We start from the raw sequence: 15054 nt of genomic DNA on the forward strand, positions 1-15054 counted from the left end.
TTCATGCACATGTGCTAATTTGGCCCTTTACTTACAGTCAACCCGGTGTCCACTCCAGTTGCACTTCCCACCCCAGCTCTTTCTCCAAGCCTGATAGCTGATCTTGAAGGTTTAAACTTGTCAGCTACTTCATCAGTCATTAGCGTAAGTAATTTTCAAAATGTATTAGCTCAGTTTTCAAATGATACCATTGCATCTTTTTTTATTAAAATACAAATAATTACATTCTTAACCTCAAACAGTTCTTCCTCCTAACAAATCTATTTCAAATTTGACCTTTTAATTTTGTAAATATATTTTTAATTAGCTCTATCCAAACCGTTGTTGTCTCAATTTCTCCTTGTTATCCACACTTACTTACCATGTGTACATTTTTCTCTGGTACTGTTATATATCTCTAACTTATGAAAGTTCTTTGCCACATAATAATTAGTTTATATACATAGATTCTGTCTTGAAGAATTGTTTTCTACATGAAGAGACTCCCATTCTCATCATCATTCTACACCTACCACACTATTCCTTTACCATAGGCTACTAAAACTGCCTGTTTTTATTTAAAAACTCAAGATTGTATTTCTTTTTACATTATATTTTCATCTATTTGCATTATATATGTACATGCCTTAATGTCTCTAAGAAAATTCTTTAATATTTTTTGGGGGGACTGACTTGGCAGCGAGGCAAGAAGCTTCCCTATCTCAAAATAATGCCAAAGCCGTCAGCCTTTCACAGTATCTGAAGCTACAGTAACTTTTTCTGTGTTAGCATGTTATATCCACTAACCTTTCGCTCTAAATCAGGCGTGCTACCTACGATGTGTAATCTGTTGACATGCTTGGCCTCCTATTAATTTGTTGTCGGGAGTCTGACACAGTAAGCAATAGCACAGCAAGTTCTGATGGGCACACGGGTGGCTTGAAAAGATCTGCTGTGTCAGTGGTTGCCAGGGCTAGCAGGGTACATGAGTGGTGATTTGAGCTGCCTGGAAACACAGAACTGCTTCTGCCAGAGATAAGAGAGAAAAGCACCTAATTCTTGTATGGTGCTACCAACAAATCTCCTCTTCAAAGCAAATGTGGTATCAGGGCTGTGCACCGAAACACCCGAAAGAGCGCCATGCATTTCCCTTTAGCATCGGCCAACTCAGAAAATACAGGCGAAAACTCTTAAGTGTATCATGTTGTTTTTCAGTTTGTAGAACATGATTCTCTCTTTATCACTCAGAAATGAGTAAAGCAGTATTTGGGACTTTAGTTTGTCCTTGTTGCTAAAAGCACAAGGCACATTAGAAGAGATGAGGGGAAAGTGGATAATTATTTAAGTAATAAATATGTACTAAGCATCTGTAGGAAGCTGTAAAGAGAAAGCAGTCATGAAAAAATCTATAGTGAAGCACAGTAAGTTTTTGAGGCGAAGGAAGCACCCTAAAAACTTGGGAGGCAATAAGGTGGTAGATGAATAACTTGGGTTTGATATCAGATGACCAAAAACCAAATCCCTGCCTTGCCACTTACTAGCTATGTGACCTTGGACAAATTAGTAAGTAGCTTCTCTGCACCTAAGTTTCCTATAAAGATAATATCTACTTCACAGGTTCTTGCCAGATTAATGAGATAATAAATGTGAAGCTCTTAGAACACTGACTGGCACATTGTCATCACTCAATAAATATTAGCTAATATTTTTGGAAGTGGTATAATACGTGATAATGGACCCTGAGTAGACTCACACTTTATTAGCTGTAAGAAGAATGCAGTTGAGATTAGAAAAGCTTGTAGTAAATTTTCACTTATCACAAAGTAATTGAAGGACTCATCTTTTTATACTAAAGAAAATATTTATTGAGATGGCCTCTTCAAAGGAAAAGAAAAGCACTTTATCCAAAGAGTATGCCAAAAAAATAAAGAACTACCAAGTGAAGCAGGATTACAGCCTTCATCCCCGAAAGCTAACAAAATGGTCAACCAAGTAATCGTAACAAGAATGGCAATCAGAAATTCACCAGCAACAAACCAATAAAGAAACCAATAGAACTTTAAACAAAGAGAAAAGTAGAGCCTTGAGAAGTAGAACCTATGGAAATTGAGTGTTCTGATGCAGAATATCATGGCTCCTGATCTCATGTTCAGCCCTCGAAACAGTGCTTTAGAAAGCTGAATCAAGCAAAGTGTAAGTTTTCTCATTAGGTGTACAAATTTAGAAAGAAATAGACTAAAGACATCAAAGGAAATACTCAAAGACTAGTCCTCAAAAATTAAAAACCCCAATAATGGTATGGGACCTCAACAAATGCAAGGGTCTCTTGAATCCTAAAATAAAATTCATGGATGAGTACATCCTTAATTTAAAAATCAACATGTTACCCCGATTCAATAGAAAGAAAAAAGTACTTTCTAATAAGTAGTGCAGCGCTTGATAAATGTTTGACCATGACTACATTAGAAATGTAGTGAAGTAGCGAAATGATGCCGGCAACTCTAAATGCAAACTGATAAACTATATGATTGTATTAGCAACCCAAATGCCATGAGTTTTGGTGTAACATGATTTTCCAAAACATTGAATGGTTTTTCTGGTAGTTATTCCTGGGAAATGGGGTATTTTAAAACCTTGCAATGCGGGGCCCCGCTCCCCCATCCATGAAAGACTACTTTGTACTGATAGGAAAAGTGTTCTAGGACCAGGTGATTTTTAAACAGGTTTTCACGTTATGATTGTCCAGCAAGACGGGTGAAAGTTGTGGCTGCTGCTGCTGCTGCTGCTGCTGCGTCACTTCAGTCGTGTCCGACTCTGTGTGACCCCGTAGACGGCAGCCACCAGGCTCCCCCATCCCTGGGATTCTCCAGGCAAGAACACTGGAGTGGGTTGCCATTTCCTTCTCCAATGCAGGAAAGTGAAAAGTGAAAGTGAAGTCGCTCAGTTGTGTCCGACTCTTCGCGACCCCATGGACTGCAGCCTACCAGGCTCCTCCATCCATGGGATTTTCCAGGCAAGAGTACTGGAGTGGGGTGCCATTGCCTTCTCCGGAAAGTTGTGGGGAACGTGGTATAATCTTTATTGGGTGAATCTTCCCTGGATTCATCCAGAAAACGGATGAGGGATGCAGTGAAACAGGCGTTATACACTTCTCCACTGATGTTGGTCTAAACCGTCATTCTGGATGACAGTTTGGGCATCTGTGTATAGAATCATCAAAATATGCGTATTGTTTGACACAGTAATCTTGTGAAAGTGTTAGCCAGTCATTCGTGTCCGACTCTTTGCAGTCCCATGGACTGTAGCCCACCAGCTCCTCTCTCTAACGAATGCTTCAGGCAAGAATACTGGAGTGGGTAGCCATTCCCTTTTCCAGGGGATCTTCCTGACCCAGAGATTGAACCCAGGTGTCCTGCACTGCAGATGGATTCTTTACCGAGCCACAAGGGAAACCCAGTAATCTTATGTGTAGGTTTTTCTTCTAAGGAAATAATGAGAAATACAAAGATTTATGTGCATGGCTATTTATAACCACAGTGCCTGGTGATAGGAGAATGATGGTTGCATCAAGTATGGCAGAGTCAAATTAAAGAATGTTGTATAGTCTTAATAAAAATAGTTTTATAAATCTTTGAATGAGATAAGAAGTGTGGCATAAAATTAAGTGATGAAACAATATAAAATATTATGTATTTTACCTCAGCTTTATAAAATTCTATGCTCACACTATTTTTTAAATGTAAGGAGAATGAAAGAAGAAAATGCTATTATATGTAGTATTTTCTAGAGTTTCTCTAGGCAAGGAGTAATATATATATATTACCTCAAAAGCAGTCATTTTGTAATAGGCATAATAAGCATGTATATGAATGACTAGGACGCCATTTTATTGACTCCTAATGTTTGTCTTTCTGAATCAACATCGGTAATTGCATTAAGTAAGTAATTTGGTTTTCTCACCTCTAAAATAAAAGCAAAGTAGATCTCCATGTTTCCTTCTAACTCTAGCATTCTATGAATCTGTGGAATTTTGAAGCAAACCAATTAATTATACTGGGATGATTTGAGTGTTTGTGAAAATAAATGGATGACAACACTTTTTAGCATATATGGTGACTTCTGTTTCATCAGTTCAGTTCAGTAGCTCAGTCATGTCCGACTCTTTGCGACCCCACAGACTGCAGCACGCCAAGCTTCCCTGTCCATCACCAACTCCCAGAGCTTGCTCAAACTCACGTCCATCAGGTCCGTGATGCCATCCAACTATCTCATCCTCTGTCGTCCCCTTCTCCTTCCACCTTCAATTTTTCCCAGCATCAGGGTCTTTTCAAATGAGATAATTCTTTGCATCAGGTGGACAAAGTATTGGAGTTTCAGCTTCAGCATCAATCCTCCCAGTGAATATTCAGGACTGATTTCCTTTAGGATAAACTGGTTTGATTCTCCTTACAGTCCAAGGGACTCTCCAGAGCCTTCTCCAAGACCACAGTTCAAAAGCATCAATTCTTCGGCACTCAGCTTTCTTTATGGTCCAGCTCTCACATCCATACATGACTACTGGAAAAACCATAGCCTTGACTAGACGGACCTTTGTCAGCACAGTGATGTCTCTGCTTTTTAATATGCTGTTTAGGTTGGTCATAGCTGGTCATTAAAAGACATAGCAAGTGTCTTTTAATTTCATGGCTGCACCATCTGGAGTGATTTTGGAGCCCAAGAAAATAAAAACTCTCACTGTTTTCATTGTTTCCCCATCTATTTGCCATGAAGTGTTGGGACTAAAAGCCATGATCTTAGTTTTCTGAATGTTGAGTTTTAAGCCAACTTTTTCACACTCCTCTTTCACTTTCATCTAAGTTATTAAGGTCTTTTTTTGTATCGGTCTTCTGTGTATTCTTGCCACATTTTCTTAATATCTTCTGCTTCTGTTAGGTCCGTACTATTTCTGTCCTTTATTATGCCAATCTTTGCATGAAATGTTCCAGTGGTATCTCTGATTTTCTTGAAGAGATCTCTAGTCTTTCCCATTCTATTGTTTTCCTCTGTTTCTTTGCATTGATCACTGAGGAAGGCTTTCTTGTTTCCCCTTGCTATTCTTTAGAACTCCGCATTCAGATGGGTATATCTTTTTCTCTTTGCCTTTCGCTTCTCTTCTTTTCTCAGTGATTTGTAAGGCCTCCTCAGACAACCATTTTGCCTTTTTACATTACTTTTTCTTGGGGATGGTCTTGATCACTGCCTCCTGTACAATGTCATGAACCTCCGTCCAAAGTTCTTTAGGCACTCTGTCTATCACATTTAATCCCCTGAATCTCTTTGTCACTTCCAGTGTATAATCATAAGTGATTTAATGTAGGTCATACCTGAACGGTCTAGTGGTTTTCCCTACTTTCTTCATTTTGCGATAAGGAATTCATGATCTGAGCCACAGTCAGCTCCTGGTCTTCTTATTGCTAACCATATAGAGCTTCTCCGTCTTCAGCTACAAAGAATATAATTGATCTTATTTTGGTATTGCCTGTCTGGTGTTGTCCGTGTGTAGAGTGGTCTCTTGTGTTGTTGGAAGAGGGTAATTGCTATGACCAGTGCATTATGGCACCCCACTCCAGTACTCTTGCCTGGAAAATCCCATGGATGGAGGAGCCTGGTAGGCTGCTGTCCATGGGGTCGCTAGGAGTCGGACAGGACTGAGCAGCTTCACTTTGACTTTTCACTTTCATGCGTTGGAGAAGGAAATGGCAATTCACTCCAGTGTTCCTGCCTGGAGAATCCCAGGGACGGGGGTGCCTGCTGGGCTGCCGTCTGTGGGGTCACACAGAGTCGGACACGACTGAAGCGACTTAGCAGCAGCAGCAGTGCATTCTCTTGGCAAAACTCTGTTAGCCTTTGCCCTGCTTCATTTTGTACTCCAAAGCCAAACCTGCCTGTTACTCCAGGTATCTCTTGACTTCCTACTTTGGCATTCCAGTACACTATGATGAAAAGGGAATCTTTTTTTTGGTGTTAGTTCTAGAAGGCCATGTAGGTGATCATATTCTCTGTCATAGGTGATTTTTATTTCATTGAGTTTTTATTTTCTTATTGGCTTAGTACAATATGGATAAGTTTTATTTTTTGAAATTACCAAAATATTTACAATGAAATCCAAAGAACAGTTCCTTTTTCACACTAAAGTGAAAGTCGCTCAGTTGTGTCCAACTCTTTGCGACCCCAAGGACTGTCCAGTCCATGGAATTCTCCAGACCAGAATACTGGAGTGGGTAGACTTTCCCTTCTCCAGCAGATCTCCCCAACCCAAGAATCAAACCAGCGTCTGCCGTATTGCAGGTGGATTCTTTACCAGCTAAACGAGTAAAGATTGTGTATAAACAAAATATTTATTTCAGTCTTCCATGAGACTAATTGGTAGTTGGCCCAGAGATGGCCAAAAAGGAACATTTTAGTGCTTGCTAGAGTATTTCAGATAATCACGATGGTGTGATCACTCACCTAGAGCCAGACATCCTGCAGTGCAAAGTCAAGTGGGCCTTAGAAAGCATCACTACGAACAAAGCTAGTGGAGGTGATGGAATTCCAGTTGCGCTATTCAGATCCTAAAAGATGATGCTGTGAAAGTGCTGCACTCACTATGCCAGCAAATTTGGAAAACTCAGCAGTGGCCACAGGACTGGAAAAGGTCAGTTTTCATTCCAATCCCAAAGAAAGGCAGTGCCAAAGAATGCTCAAACTACCACACAGTTGCAGTCATCTCACACGCTAGCAAAATAATGATCAAAATTCTTCAAGCCAGGCTTCAACAGTATGTGAACCATGAACTTCCATATGTTCAAGCTGGATTTAGAAAAGGCAGAGGAACCAGTGATCTAATTGCCAATATCCGCTGGATCATTGAAAAAGCAAAAGAGTTCTAGAAAAACATCTACTTCTTGCTTTATTGACTATGCCAAAGCCTTTGACTGTGTGGATCACAACAAACTGTGGAAAATTCTGAAAGAGATGGGAGTACCAGACCACCTGATCTGCCTCCTGAGAAATCTGTATACAGGTCAAGAAACAACAGTTAGAACTAAACATGTAATAATAGACTGGTTCCATATAGGAAAAGGAGTACATCAAGGCTGTATATTGTCACCCTGATTATTTAACTTCTATGCAGAGAAAATCATGAGAAATGCTCTACTGGATGAAGCACAAGCTGGAATCAAGATTGCCGGGAGAAGTATCAATAACCTCAGATATGCAGATGACCACCACCCTTATGGCAGAAAGCAAAGAAGAACTAAAGAGCCTCTTGATGAAAGTAAAAGAGGAGAAAAAGTTGGTTTAAAACTCAACATTCAGAAAACTAAGATCATGTCATCTGGTCCCATCTCTTAATGACAAATAGATGGGGAAACAATGAGAGACTTTATTTTGGGGGGCCCCAAAATCACTGCAGATGGTGATTGCAGCCATGAAATTAAAAGATGCTTGCTCCTTGGAAGAAAAGTTATGATCAACCTAAATAGCATATTAAAAGCAGAGACATTACTTGGTCAACAAAGGTCTATCTAGTCAAAGCTATGGTTTTTTTAGTAGTCATGTATGGATGTGAGAGTTGGGAGTATAAAGAAAGCTGAGCACCAAAGAATTGATTTTGAACTGCGGTGTTGGAGAAGGCTCTTGAGAGTCCCTTGGACTGCAAGGAGATCCAACCAGTCCATCCTAAAGGAAATTAGTCCTGAATATTCTTTGGAAAGATTGATGTTTAAGCTAAAACTCCAATACTGTGGCCACTTGATGTGAAGAACTGACTCATTTGAAAAGACCCTGATGCTGGGAAAGATTGAAGGTGGGAGGAAAAGGGGACAACAGAGGATGAGATGGTTAGATGGCATCACCGTCTCAATGGACGTGAGTTTGAGCAACTCAGGGAGTTAGTGATAGATGGTGAGGCCTGGAGTGCTGCAGTCTGTGGGGTCACAAAGAGTCAGAAACAACTGAGCGACTGAACTGAACTGAGAGCATATCAGTAAAGAAACTGAATTTTTAGTGAATTACTAGAAAAGTTTTTTTTTTTTTAACTATATTATTGATAGGCTAAGAGTTTCTAAATTGTTATACCCTAGACCCCCAAAATTCAGTAGTAGCAATCCTCAGAATATTAGTCCTCTGGAAAGGATGAGAAAAGAAGAGGAGGGATAAAGTTTGCATTTTAAGAGTAAATGTGAAATAAGAATGAATTATTCCTGGTGGCTCAGACAGTAAAGAATCCACCAGCAATGCAGGAGACCTGGGTTGGATCCCTGGCTTGGGAAGAGGGATAGCAGCCCACTCCAGTATTCTTGCCTGGAGAATCCCCATGGATAGATGAGCCTGGTGGGCTACACTCTATTGGGTCACCGAGAGTCGGGCACAACTGAGCGACTAAGCAGAGCACAGCACAAGTAGGAATTGTTCACCTAGGGTATTAGAAATGTTGGAAAATTGGAGAAACAGTTGTTTAATGTGACTAAAGCATAACATAGAGGTTGGAATAACCAAGTCTCTGATGCTGGAGAATGTTGGTGATGTACTATCATGAGAAAATTATAGTAATGATTTCTTTCTTATATCTCGGTACATATAGAAAAGTGATAATAGGTGGCTCAGATAGTAAAGAATTTGCCAGAGACCTGGGTTCGATCCCTGAGTCGGGAAGATCCCCTGAAGAAGGGAATGGTTTCCCACTCCAGTATTCTTGCCTGGATAATTCCATAGACAGAGGAGCCTGGCGGGCTATAGTCCTTGGGGTAGCAAAGAGTCGGACACGCCTGAGTGACTAACACACACACAATATTTGTGTTGTGCTCTGGAGTAAACAGAGATGCTGCAGATGGGAGGTACCCTTGCCTGGAGCTCCAGTTTCACAGGTAACACCTGACATTTCTGAGGTTAATGGCAGAGGCAGTAGCACAGCATACCTCTGACCCATTTGTGGTACATTAGTGAGGAAGCGCTGACTTAGCTGCTGTAATATAACCAGTTTGATCCTCATGGATCACAGTCCCTAAGTGGAATTTAACTTAGGAGGCTGTGGGAAGGTTCATTAAGAAAAGCAATCTTTATAAAGGACAGCGGTAATATATTAAGGAGTAGTAAGTAATTCCAAGAACAGTCCATGAAAGAGAAACCAGGGTTGCAAAAAGGAAACGTCAGTTTGATACAATATGTTATTTGGAGTTAGCCCAACTTGATGTTACAGGCTTCCCAGGTGGCATGGTGGTAAAGAATCCACAATCCGCCCGCCAAAGCAGGAGACTGTAAGAGATGTTTGTTCAATCCCTGGGTGAGGAAGATACTCTGGAGAAGGAAACGGCAACCCACTCCAGTATTCCTGCCTGGAAAATCCTGTGGACAGAGGAGCTTGGCAGGCTACAGTCCATGGGATCTCGAAGAGTCAGACACAACTGAGCGACTAAGCACATGATGTTATGCAGAGTCCTCCAGACTGGTAAGTTTGTCCAAGACTGCTGAGGCAGCTGCAAGTTGAAGGGTTTTCTGAAACTACCCTCAAGTATGATGATTTACTAGATCAATTCACACAAGTCAGGTAAACCCTATGTTTAGGGTTACAGTTTTACTGTGGCATGCTCATGCTCAATCACATCAGTCGTGTCCGACTCTTTGCAACCGCATGGACCGTAGCACACCAGTCTCCTCTGTACGTGGGATTCTCAAGGCAGAAGTACTGGAGTGGGTTGCCATGCCCTCCTCCAGGGTATCTTCCCCAGCCACGGATCAAACCCGTGTCTCTCTGTCTCCCGCATTGGCAGGTGGGTTCTTTACCACTAGCGCCACCTGTAAGTAACAATAGGATAAAATTAGCATCAGCCAAAGGAAGGAATCTGTGGAGGAGATTCTGGTTGTGTCCCAAACTCAAAGCTTTTGGGTTACTCACCTTGTGTTGGAGTTGGTAGTATATCCAGGAGTACTGCCAACCAGGGTAGCTCCCCAAGCTTAGATATATAGTTTTTATTGAGGCTTTACAACATAAGCAATGTCGACTGAATTAATTGCCTCATGGCTGAACTCACTTTCTAGTCTTCCCCTCCAAGTCAGTCTGATATCAGCAGCCTGGAGCTCCAACCCTCTACAATCATATGGTTGGTCTTTCTGGTGTGGTCAGCTTCCATCTTGGGTTTTCTGCTTCGCCAAGCTTTCTAGGGGCCCACCAGGAATAATCAAGGCACTCCATCACTCTGGAAATTCCAAGTCTTTAGAGGCTACCTCTCAAGAGCTAGAACAAAGTCCAGATCTGTCTTTAAATGAGACCAGATTCCATACTACATATGCCAGGTGAGTGTTTTTTTTTTTTCATTCAACAAGTATTTATTCAGGGCGGAATATGAGGAGGAGCCAAAGATGTAGTTGTATACAAGGCTGTGTTCCAGACCTTAGGGAGTTTACAGTTGAGTAAGAGCAAAACAAAATAAAAATTTCTTCAAAATTATGTAACTTCAGTATACTAAGTATTTTCATTTTGTAACATAGTTTGCCCTTTGGGATATTTCTACAAATGCAGGTTGTCTGGATTTCTATGACTATATACATAAACACAGTTATTTTATATTAGCTAAACTCCACAGTGCCACCTATTTCAGTAGTAACTTAAAATCTAGCAGGAGTTTTGACATTTAACACAGTTTAGAATTTAAATATCTGAACTACCATACCTCTAACAAAAAGTAGATGGATAATTTTGAGTACATGGCTGTTCACCTCTACTTTTTTGAAGTGACACTGTGGATCATCACTAAATCACTTAATGAAAAAATCAGATCAGATCAGTCGCTCAGTCATGTCCGACTCTTTGCGACCCCATGAAGCGCAGCACACCAGACCTCCCTGTCCATCACCAACTCGCGGAGTTCACTGAGACTCATGTCCATCGAGTCAGTGATGCCATCCAGCCATCTCATCCTCTGTCATCCCCTTCTCCTCTTGCCCCCAATCCCTCCCAGCATCAGAGTCTTTTCCAATGAGTCAACTCTTCGCATGAGGTGAAGAAATAGATTCTCACAGTGTCCAGTAAAGACAGCATCAGCAGCATTAACCTGAGTTTTGTGCATATTATTATGGGTAGTCAGCATGGAATTTTCCTATGAGCAGCCAAAAGATGGCATTGTTTTATCAATATGAAGCTACTTAACTAAGGGCCCCCCCAACCCCTTCAGGACTTCCTGCTGGCTCAGTCCGGTAAAGAACCTGCCTGCACTGCAGTAGACCCAGATTTGATCCCCGGGTCAGGAAGATCCCCTGGTGAGGGGAATGGCAATCCACTCCAGTATTCTTGCCTGGAAAATCCCATGTACAGAAGAGCCTGGTGGGCTACAGTCCATGGGATTGCAAGAGTGAGACATGACTTATGGACTAAACCAACCCCTTCCAGGATTTACAGGCTGAAAGTAAGAAAAAGAAAACATGTATGTAATGCCCTTGAACAGGCAGAGTGACGCAAGGAAAAGGCTTTTTTGTTTTTAATACATAAACCAAGTTTACTACCTGAAGTTCGTGTTTATCATTAGTTCTGTGCAACTTCCTCTGAAAGGAATATAGGAGAACTGGCAAGTAGGCCTACAGCTTCTGCTATTGACAGAGATTGGCAACTACTAGAGTTACAGCTATCCATGGTTGGGAATGAGATCCTGACCCAGTTTATATTATAGGAAATTAATTGGAAAATCAGGAGTACCTATCGGACCTGCTTTTGGCACCGAAGTCACTTTGTCAGTTTTAAAACAACATGAAGAAAAAACAAGCCATAATTCATGATGCAGAACCTGAATTTCTCAGTCTGAATTTGCTAAAACAGCTTGTGGAATTACTCAGATAATCACATCATAATGATGGACAGTTGTAACTGAATTTGATCTCCATTTCTCTAAAGTGGACTTAGATCTTAGTTAGACCTTTCACTTTTTTAAAATTGATAATGGGCTAGGGCATTTTACCGAGAAGGCAGTGGCAACCCACTGCAGTACTCTTGCCTGGAAAATCCCATGGACGGAGGAGCCTGGTGGGCTGCAGTCCATGGGGTCACACAGAGCTGGACACGACTGAAGCGACTTAGCAGCAGCAGCAGGGAATTTTAATTTTGTTTTCCAATCTGCTGTCTTCTACCGCCAGAGTGCTGGCTTTCTTCTAGTTTGTCTACAAGGACAGATTGCTTCCAGAGTTTTTGTACAAGGGTCTTACTAAGTTGTATGCTAGATATTTCACGAATACATAGCCTCATTCCCATACAAATGATAACATGTCTGTGGTAAAAATTGTTTTCTGATATGCTAGAAAAACTGTATTTTTTTAAATATGTGTTTTTTATATTTTAAAAACTTAATCAAGCCTCAGGCTAAGAGACAAATCCAGCTCAGATCGAAAATTTCCTTGACTTTAAAGAAGGAAGAAATTATAAGTTAAAATTAAAAATAATTTTGTCATTTTAAATTTGGGAAAAATCCTTTATTTGTTCTGATGAAAATGTCAGTAGTCATGGAACTGTGGTAAAAATAATGAAAAATCACTGGCCTGGGTCTGCTTAAATTGAAAACATTTTTTAATTAAAGTCTGACAGCATTTTGTGCTTCCATTGCCCAGCCATGCCCCATCTTATTCTTTTATTTAATTCTCTTCTGCATATGAGTTGCTTTAATTTTTAGTCTTTAAGCTGTATTACTGCTTTATCTTTTTATTTCTGTATTAATTCAGAAGTCTCATAGTTAGTAACAGACCATTATCATCTCTCCCTGTCCTAGATTATTAAAAGGAGCCACTTTTAAAAAAGATATTGTTATCAATTTTAGCTGTAGGTTTTTTATTGTAAAAATATTTTTTATTTGCCTTAAACAAATATATGGCAATCTTGTCTTGAATTCTCCACAGTGAAAAATCCACTATATCAAGTGCTAACAGTAGTTTTTATGGAAAAACAAAAAAAAAAGGTTACCACCAAAACAAAGAAAATATGTGTATAAATTTGTAAGAAACAGAAGGATTTAAGACGTGATGGTAAAGAAGGCCCGGGCCTTCCTGTTACTCTATGGTGGGTAGTTCCTCTCCGTGCTGTGGGTTCCATCTTTAGAGCTAAGGCAGTTCACTTGAGACTTTTTTCCTAAGATTATTGTTTTTAGTTTTCATTAATTACCATTATATGTACTACACTCGGAAATAAAAGGTTTTAGAGTGCCAGTTATTTAAAAAGAATTTAATCTTTCTTGGCAATTTTATTTTCCACATTTGAAATTGATTGAACATCGTATTACTGTCAACTGCCATGTTGTGAATTTTGTTGCTTGTGTTGAATTGTGATATCTACAGTGAAAAATATTTTTTAAGCTTTAGGATATCTTAGACTATTATGCATTGGCTAGTCATGTTTTAATTATTATTTAATTATGTATCAATCAAGTTAACTTCTATTACTTCTGTTCCTCTTTTAAAAGCTTGCCAAAAATTTTCTGAACATAGGACAAGGCATGGTATGGAAAATTGATTTTCCATTCCATTAAGTGTTATTTAATAGTATTAAGTCTTTTAACATGAAAAACTTTCCCTAAACATGACAAATTTTACTGTGATACTTAGAGAAACTTTGTTTCTCTTCACAGGAAAAGAAAATGAATTTAGCTTTCAGGCACACACCAAACTAACACTAAGAAATTAATTTATTACCAGAGAGAGGAGAATATGGAGTAAAAATAGATAAGTACAGTCTATGACCCTAATATCAAAGAAAAGTAAAAGCCACTTATCTTAGAATATATCAGATACACTGTTATTCAAATCATTCAGGAATATAATTACAGACAGCTTTTATAGGCCTATCAATATGGATTATTTCTCTACATTTGCGGCTGTTCCACATTACTGAATATATAAATATCTCCCCTAAATTCTAAATTATTACGAAGGGTCTACTATACACTTCTGCTAAAAAAGATAACAAAACAGATTTTTACTGTGTTCTTTAACATGCATAATTTAGGTTAGATACCAACAAAATGTAACTTATGTGTCTTGTTTGAATCCTGACTGAAGCAAACCAACTCTAAAAAGACATATAAATATATATACGACAGTAAAGGAAATGTGAACACTGTATTTTACATGAAATTGGGCGAGTTTTTTTTTCTTTTAGGTGTGATAATAGTATTGTAAGTTTTCTTGACAAGTCTTTATCTGTTAGATATACAAACGAAACTGTTTACTGATGAAATTACTGTATCATCTGACATTCGAAGTAGAACAAAAGATTAAACAAGATTGGGCAAATACTGATAGTTTTTTGGAAGTTAGTGATGAGCACTTTGTTCTTTATGTTATTCTCTGCTTTTGTTTATGTTTGAAAGTTTTCCTAGTAAGTTTTTTTTAAAAAGTACACGGTTTCAGAAACTCATTTCATATTTTCACTGAAGATCTTGGCGTCCATGCTTCACTAAGTATGTGCCTTGCCAAAGTTATCTTGTAAATTTAAGATAGTACTTAAATTTTGAGTTCCATTCAGATTGTCATCTGCGAAATAAGAAGACTGTAATATGTAATAGATTGTTTCTAACGGCCCTCAGTTCTAGCTCTTTAGAAGTCCGTGGGAAATTAAGAGGGAGACAGCAAGTGACTTTAGTAAACATCAGTGTCAGTGTAGGGGAAAGGTGCCTTATCTTTTATATTAGAAATATATTAACCTAATAAGACTTAGACTCTGGATCCCTGGAAGATAGGACAGGGCCTTTTTATTGGCCTTTCTGTTCTCGCTGCTTGATCCATAATAGAAATTCATCAAAAGTGTATTAAATGAATGAAATTAATCTTTCCTGTTTTCCAGTTTCATTATTATAGAATCCTTTCCCTCTGATGTCAGCTTAAAGACTATTGTTAACCTGTTAGTTTATTACATCATTGTGAGAATTATTCTTATGAAGCACATATCTTAAAAGTAGTCATGATCCTTACATATTTCTTTTATTATAACATGTAACATTTAAGACTGAAATGGAGAATGTTATTGTTTTACTTTGTTTGACTAAATGTATCTTAATAGCCCATTCTTTATGTATCTTA

General features: G+C 39.1%; 1 protein-coding gene across 1 annotated transcript in view; it reads left to right on the forward strand.

Annotated features, from left to right (window-relative positions):
- Window positions 1-15054, forward strand: part of AP3B1 (adaptor related protein complex 3 subunit beta 1) — a 237333-nt gene that overhangs the window by 162215 nt on the left and 60064 nt on the right. Inside the window, exon 22 of the mRNA XM_006068949.4 lies at window positions 38-144. Coding sequence (XP_006069011.1) covers window positions 38-144 — 107 coding nt within the window. The remainder of the gene's footprint in view (window positions 1-37; window positions 145-15054) is intronic.

The sequence above is a fragment of the Bubalus bubalis genome, chromosome 11 (assembly GCF_019923935.1).
Source record: "Bubalus bubalis isolate 160015118507 breed Murrah chromosome 11, NDDB_SH_1, whole genome shotgun sequence".
Lineage (NCBI taxonomy): Eukaryota > Metazoa > Chordata > Mammalia > Artiodactyla > Bovidae > Bubalus > Bubalus bubalis.